Source organism: Hippopotamus amphibius, chromosome 2, assembly GCF_030028045.1.
Source record: "Hippopotamus amphibius kiboko isolate mHipAmp2 chromosome 2, mHipAmp2.hap2, whole genome shotgun sequence".
NCBI lineage: Eukaryota > Metazoa > Chordata > Mammalia > Artiodactyla > Hippopotamidae > Hippopotamus > Hippopotamus amphibius.
Window position 1 is genome coordinate 54,784,779 of NC_080187.1, and position 14,216 is coordinate 54,798,994.

Genomic DNA, 14,216 nt, shown 5'->3' on the forward strand with positions numbered 1-14,216 from the left:
AGTGTGGGTGAAGGATATCTAGGATATTCCAGACACAGCCCTTGAACTGAAAAATATGAGGTCAGCAAGGCCCAGACTTCACATGACCCATAAAAAGAAATGACTAACTCCCTCCCTCAAGGTCACTGAAACATACAGCACTTTCAGCCATTACATGGGTTCAGGGAAATAGGAGCAGATTCCCAAGTTAGGTCATTTAAATGACATCTCTTGCCTCAAAATAGTTCCACCAGCATTAAATTATTTCCACTTTTGTTTTAAAGCTTAATATTCTACTAACTGATAGTAATCTGTGCTAACAACCATGTACTTGTTTTGTTTTTAAGAGAGGTGAAAGAGCTTTAGTCACTAACACGTTATTCCAAACCAAGACCCCTAGATTAATACTGGGGCACACTAGGTCACTCTTGCTGGCTGTTACCCTTATTATCCACAAAAATATTACTTACATGAGGAGATGTCGTCTGACTTTGGAACAACCCAATCTGCAACCTTTTAGAACATAGCTCTATTTAAAATTGGAGATTTCCTGTGTAGAAGCTTCTTATTTTTATATGCTTTTTTATACTCATATACTTTAATTCTTATAAAACCTGAAACACAGCTATAAAGAAAATCTTTAAAAGGCATTTTAAGGCAAATTTGTTGACTACCTAATAGTATTCATTATTTTAGAATGCCTATCAAGAAGATAAAATTCTATATCTGGCAAAATTTAAATTCATATTAGATATTGGGGGGGAAAGGAGTTATTTTGCCTCCAAATGATATTTATGACTAATCTTTGATATATGACAATATCCCAGGTAATGAGAGCTTAAAAACTATATACAGATTTAATGAAAGGCTTATGTAATTTATGTATTCCCAAAAGATATTTGCTTCAATTACTGAAGTCATTTGGATTAAACATCTTTGAAAACTGGTCAATTTAACAGCAAAACAAAGCAGAATTTTCTTGATAGACCTGCGGTTATCTATAGTTTTAGTCTCCTTCATAAAGCCTTTGGTAGACTGATTAAAAGAGCTGAAATGGGAAGTCACTATATCTGTTCTAAAAGATCTTTTTTTTTTCTTGAACATATATTGATATTATGAAATTATTAACATTTGATCAACAAAACCAGCAACTTCACATAGCTCAGATAATATTTTATCTAACTATAACCAAGTAATACGAATCCCCTTGCGCTGATTCTCAGAAAGAACAGTCCACCTATGGAAGAGTTTTCTGCTGAGGTGACTGCAATAACCTAACACATACAATACTGTATATAACATTAAGAAAATAAGACAAAATAAAAAAAAGGCTCAAAAAAAAAAGTTCGCATTAAATAAATGTGAGCTTCAGGTATCGTATATTACATAAAGTGAAATAACTATTAACTATAATAAATTGTAGATATATATACTTGTGTAAATAATGTCCCCAATTCACTCTCAGATTAAAATACAGAAAAGTTGGTATTTTCTTAATTTAAAAAGTTCAAATTAGAAGAAACAGTTTCCATAGCTCTTTCAAATAAAAATAAGACAATTTAATAGCATTTGAGTATCAAATGAACTTTTCTTTTTTGGGCTGGGAGAAAGGGACTGTGGTATTGCTATCTTTATCATGCCAAAGTAAATGTCTAAACTGCAGTTACTCCTTCACATATGTGATACGTTTAAACTTCAAAGAAAAAATAAAACTCTCAAAAATAGAATTTGGCATTTCTGAAAATAAAAGCAGAAAAGTTGTTTGAAGTTGGTATTAAAGATCTGTGAAATGGGATAATTTTAGACAAGTTAACTTTTTAAAAAGATGAATGATAAATTCAGATTTACTATGATAATTCACATGCTAAGACAGAAATAGCACCTGATGACAAGAGAATTTCCAGACTAATATTTTCAAATCAGAGTCCTTTTCATGATGAAAAAATAATTTTAAGCTCACATATAAAGAAAACACAATATTTTCAAGTACATAATCACCTCAGCTCAATGTAAGGAACTACTATGTTGATCTTGTCCCAGAAATATAGAACTATTTCATATTAAATCTTTCTCCCAACAAGAATAGTTCAAAGAAAAATTATCTGGGGCAGGGCTAAGGGAGACAGGGAAGACATTTATAAACATCCTTTTCAAAACTGGGGAGGGGATAAGTAGTTAGAGAAATAGAAAACTAGTGGATGGATAAATATAGATTAAATCACCCTAGGATTATCTGTTTTATAGAATATCCCATTATCAAAACCCAGAAAATACTCAATGAAATGTTTAGATCCTCAGACTCAAGTTTAACAAATGTAATATCAAAACATGCAGAGACAGAGAGCTGAAAATAAAATTGTTGTTTTTAACAGGCAGTTAAAATAATACTGTAACACAGGAATGTCTGAATGAGAGAAGCTGGGCATCTAATTTAATTTCTGGAAGTCAGGAGAGTTGCCTGATCCAGTGAACTGGCCAAAGACAAGGAATCAAGTACAGCCAAAGAAATCACACCAGAAACCAGTACACTTTCCTATATCAACTTTCCATTATTCTTCTCTACCATCAGACACCAAACCCAATACCTAGATTGTAAATCTATAGACCAAGGGTTCAAGAGATTGAGATGAGCTAATGAAGACAATTAGAACAAAAACAATGATCTTTAAAAGTAACAGGAACCTCCTTGGCCTGGTTCTCAGAGGATGTAATCAAATCTACAAGAGAACTCTGCTGAGAGACGGAACTAATGGAATCTCTACATTTGATTACAGAAGGAAGCTTTACAGAAACATCTTCTGCAGAGCTAGAAAAATATAAAAAATAACAAACCACATTTATCTTTACCGATATTTTAAAGCAGGGCATTCACTTGCCCATGGCAATCTTGCAAGTGTATTTTTTTCAATGAATCTATGAATACAGCTTAAGAATAATTATTGAACAGAAAAATTTCAATCCATTCCTCTTAAATTCCTTTTACATTTTATAATTACTTTAATTTCAGTAAAAACTAATAGCTATTTTTTAATGATTTTTTTTGATGTGGACCATTTTTAAAGTCTTTATTGAATTTGTTACAATATTGCTTCTGTTTTATGTTTTGGTTTTTTGGCCAAGAGGCATGTGGGCTCTTAGCTCCCAGACCAGGGATTGAACCCTCATCGCCTGCAGTGAAAGGCAAAGTCTTAACCACTGGACCGCCAGGGAAGTCCCCCTAATAGCTTTTTAATTAGCTATATGGTCCAGTGCTATTACTGCTTTGTTTACTATTTTACCTTGAATACACTTTGTTAAAAGTTTAGCCTAAATAAGAGAGTGAGTCAAAAATTACCCGCACTCTGGTTGTAGAATTTATTTTAATTAACTTTTAGAAAAGACACATACATCATTTTTGACATAATCTCCTTGCTTTTCAATACACTTTGTCTATCTGTCAACAAGTTTTCATATTCCCTTACTAAAAAATGTTTTAGGCTGAGCTGTGAGCCACAAATGCACTGCTGTCTTCACTTCTTCATCAGAAGTGAGTCTTCGTCCTCATAGGGCTGTTTTCAGGGGATAAAACAAGTGAAAATCCAATGGCGCAAGATCAGGACTACAGGGAGGAAGCTAAATTTAACACCTCAAAACGAAGTTTCTGCAGAGTTGTCGACAGTGTGGGCAGAAGCGTGCGAACGTGCACTGTCATGCAAGATCACATTGCCCTTGGATAGCAGTCATCTGCATTTAATCTGAAGTTTAGGATTCAACTCTTCAATAAGTATCTCTATCCACTCATACACACTTCTTCACGACAAAACACTTTCTCCATACTGCGCACAGTCTTCGATAAATCACAGCACCAGCTACACCCTCAGACCACAAAAAACGAATCACTGCATGCTGCTCTTCTTTCATGCAAATCACAAATGGGGCATCCATTTTTGTTTGCACTGCAGTTACAAATGAACTGATGTAACAGTTCACACCTGCACAGCAATAACAGGAGACAGTAGCCTTGAATGGAAAGCACTGATAAGACAGTGTGGCCAACAGAAGTTTTAACATAACCAGAGTGCGGGTAATTTTTGACTCACTCTCGTAGCTATATTCATATTTAAGAGAACAAAGACAACAAAATTTTACATATTATTTCTTTCTGTATGTCAATTTTAAGGTGCTTATGTTGGTTCTTCACGAGACTTTTCTCTTGGGAGAAAAAAAGGTCATGTCAATTATTTGTAACCTTTCTTTTACTTTCATTATTTGTAATATAATTTTCCTCCTTTAAAATTACTTAAAATCAGGAATTCCCTGGCAGTCCAGTGGTTAGGAGTTGGTGCTTTCACTGCCATGGCCTGGGTTTAATCTCTGGTCAGGGAATTAAGATCCTGCAAGCCGCACACAAGCTGCACAGTGTGGTCAAAAAACATGAAATTAAAATTACTTAAAATCATGAATGGAAAACAAAATTAGCAACATATCTGAATCCTATCAATTTAAGTATAACTTGCATTAACAGTACAGGCTGATCTAGTAAATATAGTTCATGGGAAGAATAACAAAAATAAAAGCCTAGATAATGAAAAGTCAACGGATAACCAAATCAGAGACAGGTGTAGTCTGAGACGCTACCTATCTAATCCCATTGTTCCTTTCATTTACAGACGAGAAAACTGAGGTCCCAAGAGGTAAAATTCCAAAGCTACACAGCTCATTGAAAACAGAGGCCACACTAAAAATCAGGTCTTCTGACACAAAGTTCTGTGGTATTTAAAAATTAACATAATGCATTTCTACTAAGCATTAATAAGAAATCTGCCTATTTAGAAAAAAGAAATTATTAAGCTCTAAAGTTTTCTCTTTTATGTCAATAAGCATGTCAACACAATTAAAGAAATACTTGCAAGTTAGCAATACAAACAAGCTGACTTATATATAACAAAAACCCCAGGGCTATATTAATAATAATAACGTAGTTCACCCTACTTCAGGAAATATGATAAAATAACAAGCTTGAAAAATATCACTATCTTATAAATGCTAATGTTACTAGTGAATGGTAATTACCAAAATAATGGAACACTGAATTTTCAGAATCCAAATTACTACAAAGTAAAAAATTTTTTTCTCTTGATTAGGGAAAACTGGTGACAGTGGCCAATAAAGTGAGAAAAAAATTATGAACAATGCTATTTTACCAATTAAAATGTCCAAGGAAGGACATAATAGATTTCCTCAGAAAAGTGATTATTAAAAAAAATACTCTGAAGGAAACCAAACTTCAATACATTTAAATAGATTGGACTACTCTCACTTATTGGAATAATGTTGTACTGGTATGGGATTTGACTAAAATGTAAGTGAAAATTTACTTTCTTTTATCTTTATGGCAACTAAATTTTTACTTTCTAATTAGAGATCATACAATAAGAAATATGCTTACTAACTTATTATATTAAATCTCTATAAATCAACCAAAATGGAATGTCTACAAAGATGGTTCATTCTGGATAGACCTTAGTATTTTCTTTACCAGAAGACTTTGGATCCTGAGAGAAAATTATAATCCTACATCAATTTGGCTATTAAAGAAGATAAAATTTAAATTAGAAAAAGACACATGAGACTAATTACAGTCAGATGGAAGGTAAAAGTTGCTTAGTCTTTTGATTCCTTTTTCAAAACTCATATAATTGGAACAAAAAAGAAGGGAAGAGAACTAAAATATGAAGAGATGTCAACAATTTCTTCATATAAAATAGATAAAAATGATACAAGAATAATGTATAAAATCATACAGCTACTAAGAAACATAGCTGAATTAAACGTAAATACTTTTTCTTATTTTAATCAGTTATAAAAAGGCATAAAAGAAGTTTAAAAGAATCAGGAGTTCCTTTGTAAATGTAGGTTCTATAAAAATGTTCTTTTGTGTGTTTATGTGTGGAAAAGAATGGAGAAATCCTTACTTTATGCAGGTTTAAAAAATTATATATACAAATATACAAATAAGATAATACTATCACTTAAAACAAAGTTTTGCCATGATGAAAACCAAAAAGTTGCAGTAATCGCTTTTTAGAAATTGTTCTTAATTGGAAAGAATTAGGCACACAAAAGTCCTCAAAGAAAGTAAATAGGGCCTACATTTCTCTTTAGATTTTTCTTATAAATTTTGATGAAGCCAAGCTAATGTAGTTATATCATTCCATATCAAAGGAAACATATAATGGAGATCGCCAAATTTCTGTTGAAAGTGACCTATAAATTCAGCCATATAAAATTTGAGAGCATATTCTGGTATAATATACAATAAAAAGCCAATACAATCTAAGGGCATAGCCCACTCTTGAACAAGAACCTCATTTTTAAAAGGTTAACTGGCTTGCTGATTTAAAGACTGTACCAAATGAATACTGGTCTAATTGCCTATTCTGCTGTTACTGCTATTTGCCACTGAAGACCATTATCCTTGCTTCTGTAACCCCAAAATTCGAACAAAAACCAATACTATCAGTAGGGCAACTTACAGGTTAAAGAACACTATAACTCCTGTTATCTCACTTGATCCTCACAATGACCAGTGAGGTAGGTTTTGAGGCCCCAAATTACTTTATCCTCATTATACATCAAAGAAATTGTGACTAAGAGAAATTAAATGACCTGTCCAGTTTACAACATAATTATGGGTCTTTTGATTCCCAGCCCAGTGGAACTTTCATTATACTAGACTCTTAGTCATCCAAGTATGATAACATGTAAATATACCTTTGGCATGTCAAAAGCAATAAAAATATCACTATAATGAAGTTTTGGTATATATTAATATTTTCTGAGCTCAGGCTAATGATCCATTATTTTATCAAAAATTTTTTAGTAGTTCCTTTTATTTCATGGGGATGTAGCTTAAACCAATACAGATACAACTTCAGTTATTTCCAGCTATTATCACAAAGAAGCTAATGAGGTAGGTTAAAATGTAGTAAATTTTTCTAATTTGAAGAGATTTTTAGAATTTTCATAAATCTGCTGTAAGAAACAGCTTTTAGAAGAAGAAAATCATCATTAATAAAGGTTTACTTGAATATTCATTCTCCCAACTACTATACAAAGATCTATCTTCACATAAAACCAACATGAACCTAAATACTTACTTCTAAGAATTGCTGTTCACCTTTTAAAATTAATATAAAATGTTAGTACAAGTTTGTATATATATTTCTCTAATTAAAATAGTAATATGGACTGTTACTCTAGGTGAAATAAACTTTATTTGGTGCAATTCACATATTATTATTTGTCACATATTATCCTAGTAAAGTGGAGACTTCATTTCACTTAGTTTAAATTTAGACTCTTCAAATTTCTTTGAAGTGAGACTCTTACTACTAGAGTTAAAAGTGAGCTGCATAACATGAACTATTCTTTCATTTAAATATTTATTGAAATCCTACTATGTTTTATGCCCTCTGCTAATTGTTGAGTTATTAATCAATTGTTCTTTGAAACTAATTATTGTTTCAAGCTTAATATTGTCTTGACTTGTTTGCTTTAATCACTGAAAAAATTCAATACAATATTGCTGAATTCGGAGTACTTCTTGAAAACCTTTTAGTTATATTTTAACATTTCAGAGAGAACTATTATTTTCTCAGTTGTCACTGAACAAAAAAATACTGAACACTATCATATGCCAATCACAACACAACTTGAAGTTAAACATATGGTAAGAAAGCTGTCCAGACTTGCTCAAGTTGGTTTAAGCTAGTTGAGACTTGAAATTACTGTTTTGCTATAGTTCTTCAACTGTCTCTTTAAAGAAAAAAAAGCCTTAATTTGGAGCACTAGTTTTATAAATAGTACAACCCAAATGAAATACTATTATTAAAACAATGGGTTAACAATATTAAGTAAATTTTGTGGAGCAAAACTAAGATACCGAAGTAACTGCAAGGCCAATATAGCATTTACAAATATATCAACAGTTTAATAGAGAAGATACAAATGAATGTATAAAAAGCAGGAAGCACAAAGTTAAGATTTTCATAATGATGTTCACTTAACTGTTTATATTTGGCCCACAAAGAAACCAATTAACATTCTGGCAATTGATAACATAATGCAGATGGCGATGGGTGACAACATCTTTGAGCTCAAACTGTTACCTTCTATATTAACTTCTTATTTTTACATCTGAATGTTTTGGTTTCTCATGTTGTTCTCAGGAGAAATTCTCAAACAAAAGCCTCATGAATTACTAATTTATTTATAAATGAATTGTTATAAGTTTGGCCTTCAGAGTAAAGGTTTACTAACTGTCAGATGTGAGGGAATTCAGACTCTACTTGAGTATTAACTGCAGTTTCAAGGGGAAAGAAAATGAAGACGGAGGAAAAAGTAAAGCATTGAGCCAAATGTTTAACTATATCTTATGAAGAATTAATAACAAATATTAAGAAATATGTACTTTGAAAGAAAAAATATGATATGCAAACAAATTATTATTATCAGAAAACTGACTTCTGTGCCTGATGAAAGCTTCTTTTTCAACACCTAATTTCTTGGTACTTTTAGTTTTAAAGAAGGAGAGGGAAAAGTACACATGAATTAAACACATGTCAAGGAATGTACTATGGTAGCCCGCAAACAAATCTCTTAAATCCTCAATAATATTAATCCCTTATAGTTCATAACACTTTACAGTTTTCAAAGAGCTTTCACATGATTTTTCATCTGATACCTATTTGACAACCTTGTAGGGTAGGTATTTATCGTCTATCTTCATTTACAAACAAGGGAACTGAGGCTCAGAGAAATTGACTTGTTAAAGGTCAAAAACTAGCATATGGCAAAGCCAGGCCTCTCTAGAGTCTAGAGTCTAGAATATTTTTTAAAGTGTGATTCTTGGATATTTGCATAAGAATCACCTGTGGTATTTTTACAACTACAGATTTTAAAGGCCTACCATCACCTCTGATTTACTGAGTAAGAATCTTTAGGAGCAGAGTCCAGATTTCCAGTTGTATATCAGGTAATCATATAAAAGCATAACATTGAGTCCAACTAGATTTTCACGTGATATAATACGATGCCATCACATCATCATCAGGGGCAAGTTAGTTTAAAACAAGCTGCAGCCAGGTTGCAGATTAGAATCACCTGGAAAGCTTATTAAAAAACTACCAGTTCTCATCTGAGAGGAAGGTGTCAGGCATCAGAGGTTCCCCAAGTGATTCTTATCTGTAGTCAGGCTTGAAGACTGCTTGTTTAAATATGCTTTTCTATATAACACATCCAGCATTTTCCAGAATTTTTCCTTCCCTTCTGATCAATATCATGCCTAATCAAGTTTGCAGTTTTTATTATAAATTATTTAAATATTACAAGACAAAATGTCAAACATTTTTGAGTTGATATTTTTAAGATTAAAAGACACTTCACAGCAGGACTACTCATGCTTCATTTAGCTACAATGATTTTCAAATACCCCAAATTAATCACCACTTTAGACTTAGATTATATATATTTCAGCTGTAAACAAGAATGATCCAAAATTGGAAAATAAGGGTGTGGGGCCAAAGTTGTAGCCTATTGGCTACTGGGCAATGCAAGTGCAGACAATCAACTCACTGATAGGAGGGGCCTGGATACCAAGATCTCGTGGCTTTGGCAAGATCACATCTCATTGTAGAAAAATACAAGAACAAATACAGAGGAAATATTTTGCCATTGTGTAATTATTGTTACCACAAAAAACCTTATAATGTGTGATGCTTATCTTATTACATGCTTCCACAGAACATATCTGAACATGAAGTTCTCTATGAATTAATACTACTACATGGGAAAATATGGCTACAAAGTAAAAACTTCCCATCATGCATATGGAGTTATAAAAACACAGCCAGTAAAAGTAATATTTACAAAAGTAATAAAAACAGCACAATTACTGGGAAAAATGCCCATCTCTGCTTTTACTCCATCGCTAATCCTACTCCTGTATTTCTCGGATAAAGATTATTTTGATATAATTTCAAAAGAGCCTTCAATAAACTAATCAGATTCTTCTGTTGATTTTATATTCTATTAGCTAAAATACCCTTGCTGATTTATCAAATTCTCCTACAGTTTAAAAACACAATTCTTTTTCACTTAGTGGAAAGAAACTACAAAGTCCTACTATTAATCTGAGAAATAAACCTTGCATAGAAAATTTCTTTAATTCTGAAATTTTGTTTTATTAACAGAACTACCAGAATGTTATCTCACAACTAGTTGATATTATATGAAAGTTCACTATAAAGCAGTCATCACACATTTAGGATTTTTCTAAATATAAAACGAGTGGGTTTATAAAAATGCTTACCAGACAAATATTTCTTCATAAGCTAGAAATAAGAATTATTTATATGATGATATAATTCTTAGCATTTTGGATGCCTTGATGTTCCAAGTTTAATGCAATATAAAAAGCAAAAATTTACTTTTAAATGGACATAATCGGCACCTGACTGAAAGCATCACAACAGTGAGTTACAGCAATCAGTCATGCAAAGGCAAAGAATAAAATCTGCTTTTTAAACAGCACAAGTTTTCCACCTTAGGACAATTTAAGCACTGGTTCCATCTTCTTCAATAACCCGATTCATGCTGGTGCCATGTGTGATGTGAGTCATAGGATTATTACTGAGATCTCTGATGCTGCTATGTCGTGACTGTTCATTGAGCCGATGAGAACTACTGTGCCTGGAGTGGTCCGTGAGCCGTGACATGCTGCCATGAGGTAGTCTCTCCTCCATTCCTCTGTAACTGCAGGGAGTGTACCTAATATAGGAGAGTTTATTCTGAAGTAGGTAACAGAACACTAGAAAATAACACTAAAAATTTTCATGAAAATAACTCATTAAGTGAAATAATTAGGAAACTAACAAGTGAAAAAGTAACAGCCAACTTTTGATGATTTACACTGTTGAATTATGCAAATGGCCAAACAGAAGGGAGAGAAAATTTACTAATTAGGCTCAGAATTAACGTATGCCTTGCAAAAGGACAGAAGCTGAAGTTAAATAGAGCTGACTGATCTGGAGCTATGATAAGTAAGGGTACTTTCCTCATTCAAATAAGTTTTGGATTATGAGGTGGGTTCCAGGAGAGGAAGAACAACAACAGAAGAAATATGGCATTGTCCCAGGGAGTCTAGAAGAATGGTTATAATCAGCAGTACAGCAAACTCCAATTTTACTAAAAGACTAGGATTGGAAAAGGGAGTATATGAAATTAATTGAGAAATTAGCGTAACCTTAAAAAAAAGTGAGGGAACTGGCAAGCAACGTTAAGTGTGGACAGCTTCTTTCCAAACAGCCCAGTTAACAGCTGAATTAACTACCTGTAAATGGTCTTAATTACTTTTCAATAGGGCTTGAGGCTGTGAGGATGCTATTTCATAAAAGCTACATCAACTTAAATACACAAGTAACAACCTCCTAACACTTTGTAACCCACATTCCTGCAAAAGCAAATTCCCTCCTTATTCCTAGCCCAAGACACAGCTTTTGAGTATGTCAAGTGGGCTATATTGCTTATTGCAGGCAGTCTTCTCCATCATTCTGCTAATCTTGAAAGGAAGCAGTGGGAGCTGTTAACTTATTTTTTGTTGAAATTCTGACTCACTGAGCCCCCATCAGAGGTAAGAAAACTCACACTCATACATACTATACACCTTTTTGTAAAAAGTATTTAATTTAGAATAACAAAGATCAAAGAAAACAACTAAATATAATTTAATACATTAAATTTTAGATAGTATTTCTAAAAATGAAATGGTAGCAGGCCATTCTTTTTTTTTATTCCTTTTTTAAATAGTCATCAAAAGAACTAATCACAAGCAGCTGAAGACCTATTGGCTGTAAAAAGCATTAATTTATCATTTCCCTCATTTAATAATTACAACAAATTTCATGACTCAATATGAATCATTTGTAAAATTTAAAGATTTTAAAGATTGATTCCTATACTACTGAGGTGATCTAGTTTTATAGCAGTGCTTGTCAAATAATGTTTTAATTAGGTCATAGAGTTTAAAAAGTTCTTTTAAAATTTTAAAAGAAAGCATGTCTTCTTTTCCAGTTTGAATAAAGCAAAAAAGAAAATTTAAGAATAAAAAGCTACATTTAAAATATTTTTTAAATTCCTCATGTTAATGGATAAAAGAGCACTTAATTCTTATTTATTAAATGACCTCACATTCAGAACACAAAGGTTTTAAATTTGATTTTCAAGTTTTGGTAAAACAATGTTTGCAAATAAAAATATTTCAGAATGAGCTTCTTATTCTAGTTAACACTTATTTTACATAATAATTATTGCCCTAAACTGAGTGAAAGATTTTTCCAAATATGATTTGTGAGCTAATTTGGAGACTTTCACCTCTCAATGACTTCCTATCTATTTCAAATAAATATGGCAAATGAAAAAAAGCAAAATATGATGCAGTGTTCTAGGAAAGATATCAAAGTAACCAAAAATATGAATTGAGTATTTTCTGAAATGAAACCTAAATCTTTGAGTTTAATTTAATGAATAAGACTAAAAATACTTTTATGTCTAATTATTTAAGTGAAATACATGGCTATCCACAAAATTCTAGAATATGAACCACCTGCCCATGGATAATTAGGATTCAACTACATAGTAAAATGTCACCTACTTATCAAACTAACCACTCATTCTCAAACCTCCACCTACCTACTCATCCACTTCCTTTTCTATATCCTCTCATCTAACTACCAATTTCTTATTCTTTGAAGTTGGCATACATGTGTAGGTATATTTACCTGTCTATTTTATTTTACATAGCACTGAGATCAGTAATTATCTATCAAGGAGTCTGGATTGGAGTGATACTGAGAAGCAGGTATGTGTGCATACAAGTGATCTCATAGCCTAGACACCATGAGATGACGAGAAAACCATGGCCAAAATATAGCATTAACGTGTAAACTTAAAAACTGACGCAGAAAGAAATCTCCATGAGATGGCATGCCCACATTATTTCTAAAGCTGTTTGATAGATTTATTTGTCTCCTAATATACATATGCCTAGCACCGGGCTAGATACTGTGGGGGAATATACAGATGTCTGTCACCAAGTTCACATTCTCCAGAAACTGCAAACTTAGCCCAGGAAAAACAACCGTACTGAAAATAGGTCATACCAAAAAAAATGATTAAAAAGTAATTAATTAACTGTCATGGATATGGGAATTAAGCAGGCCTTAAAGGATGAGTTTGATTTTAATTAAGCAGAGAGATAAGAAAGGCCATTACAGGAGGTCATAATCTATCCCCTGGTTTCCATGACACTATACTTTCATAGATTCCTTCATATGTCTATAAGCACTTTCTCTGAATCACATGCTAGACTATTCTTATTGTACTGGTATCATTACTGTATTTACCAAGGTCTTGTTCTTGGTCTGTTCTTTTTTTTTATTAAGATTCAAGGAATTCTATCTCACAATTTTAATTACCAACTATCTTATATATATATATTTTTTAAATTAATTAATTAATTAGTTTATTTTTTATTTATTGGCTGCATTGGTTCTCCGTTGCTGCGAGTGGGCTTTCTGTAGTTGCCGAGAGTGGGGGCTACTTTTCATTGAGATGCGCGGGCTTCTTATTGCAGTGGCTTCTCTTGTTGCGGAGCACAGGGTCTAGGCACGCAGGCTTCAGTAGTTGTGACACATGGGCTCAGTAGTTATGGCGTGCAGGGTCTAGAACGCAGGCTCAGTAGTTGTGGCACACAGGCTTAGTTGCTTCATGCCATGTGGGATCTTCCCAGACCAGGGCTTGAGCCCATGTCCCCTGCATTGGCAGGTGGATTCTTAACCACTGCACCACCAGAGAAGCCCCCACCAACTACCTTATATTAAAGATTACAAACTTTCTTATCTAAACTCCAATTTCATTCAGATTACAGAGGCTGAACTCTCCCTATATTTAATTGCCTTCAGAAAGTCTCTACTCAGTATGAACTTACCTTGTATTACCATTCACTCACCCTATTTATCTCCTCTGAGATATTTTCATGAGCCAATCTGATCTTCCCCTTTTCTGAAGTTCTATAACATTGATCATCTTTAACACTCACTGTTTTAATTATATGCTGGCTTGCATTATTTTTTAATTGGTTCTTATGTATATCTTTCCCATAAGGTTATATTCGCCTAGAATGCAGAAATTACACTTTA

At 32.8% G+C, this 14,216-nt stretch overlaps 1 protein-coding gene across 2 annotated transcripts in view; it reads right to left on the minus strand.

The window, feature by feature from the left end:
- Positions 1–7,894: 7,894 nt before the first annotated feature.
- Positions 7,895–14,216, minus strand: part of FZD3 (frizzled class receptor 3) — an 85,249-nt gene continuing 78,927 nt past the window's right edge. For both annotated transcript variants that reach the window (XM_057725300.1, XM_057725301.1), the window contains one exon: positions 7,895–10,788. In XM_057725300.1, coding sequence (XP_057581283.1) covers positions 10,575–10,788 — 214 coding nt within the window. In that variant the 3' untranslated portion in view covers positions 7,895–10,574. The remainder of the gene's footprint in view (positions 10,789–14,216) is intronic.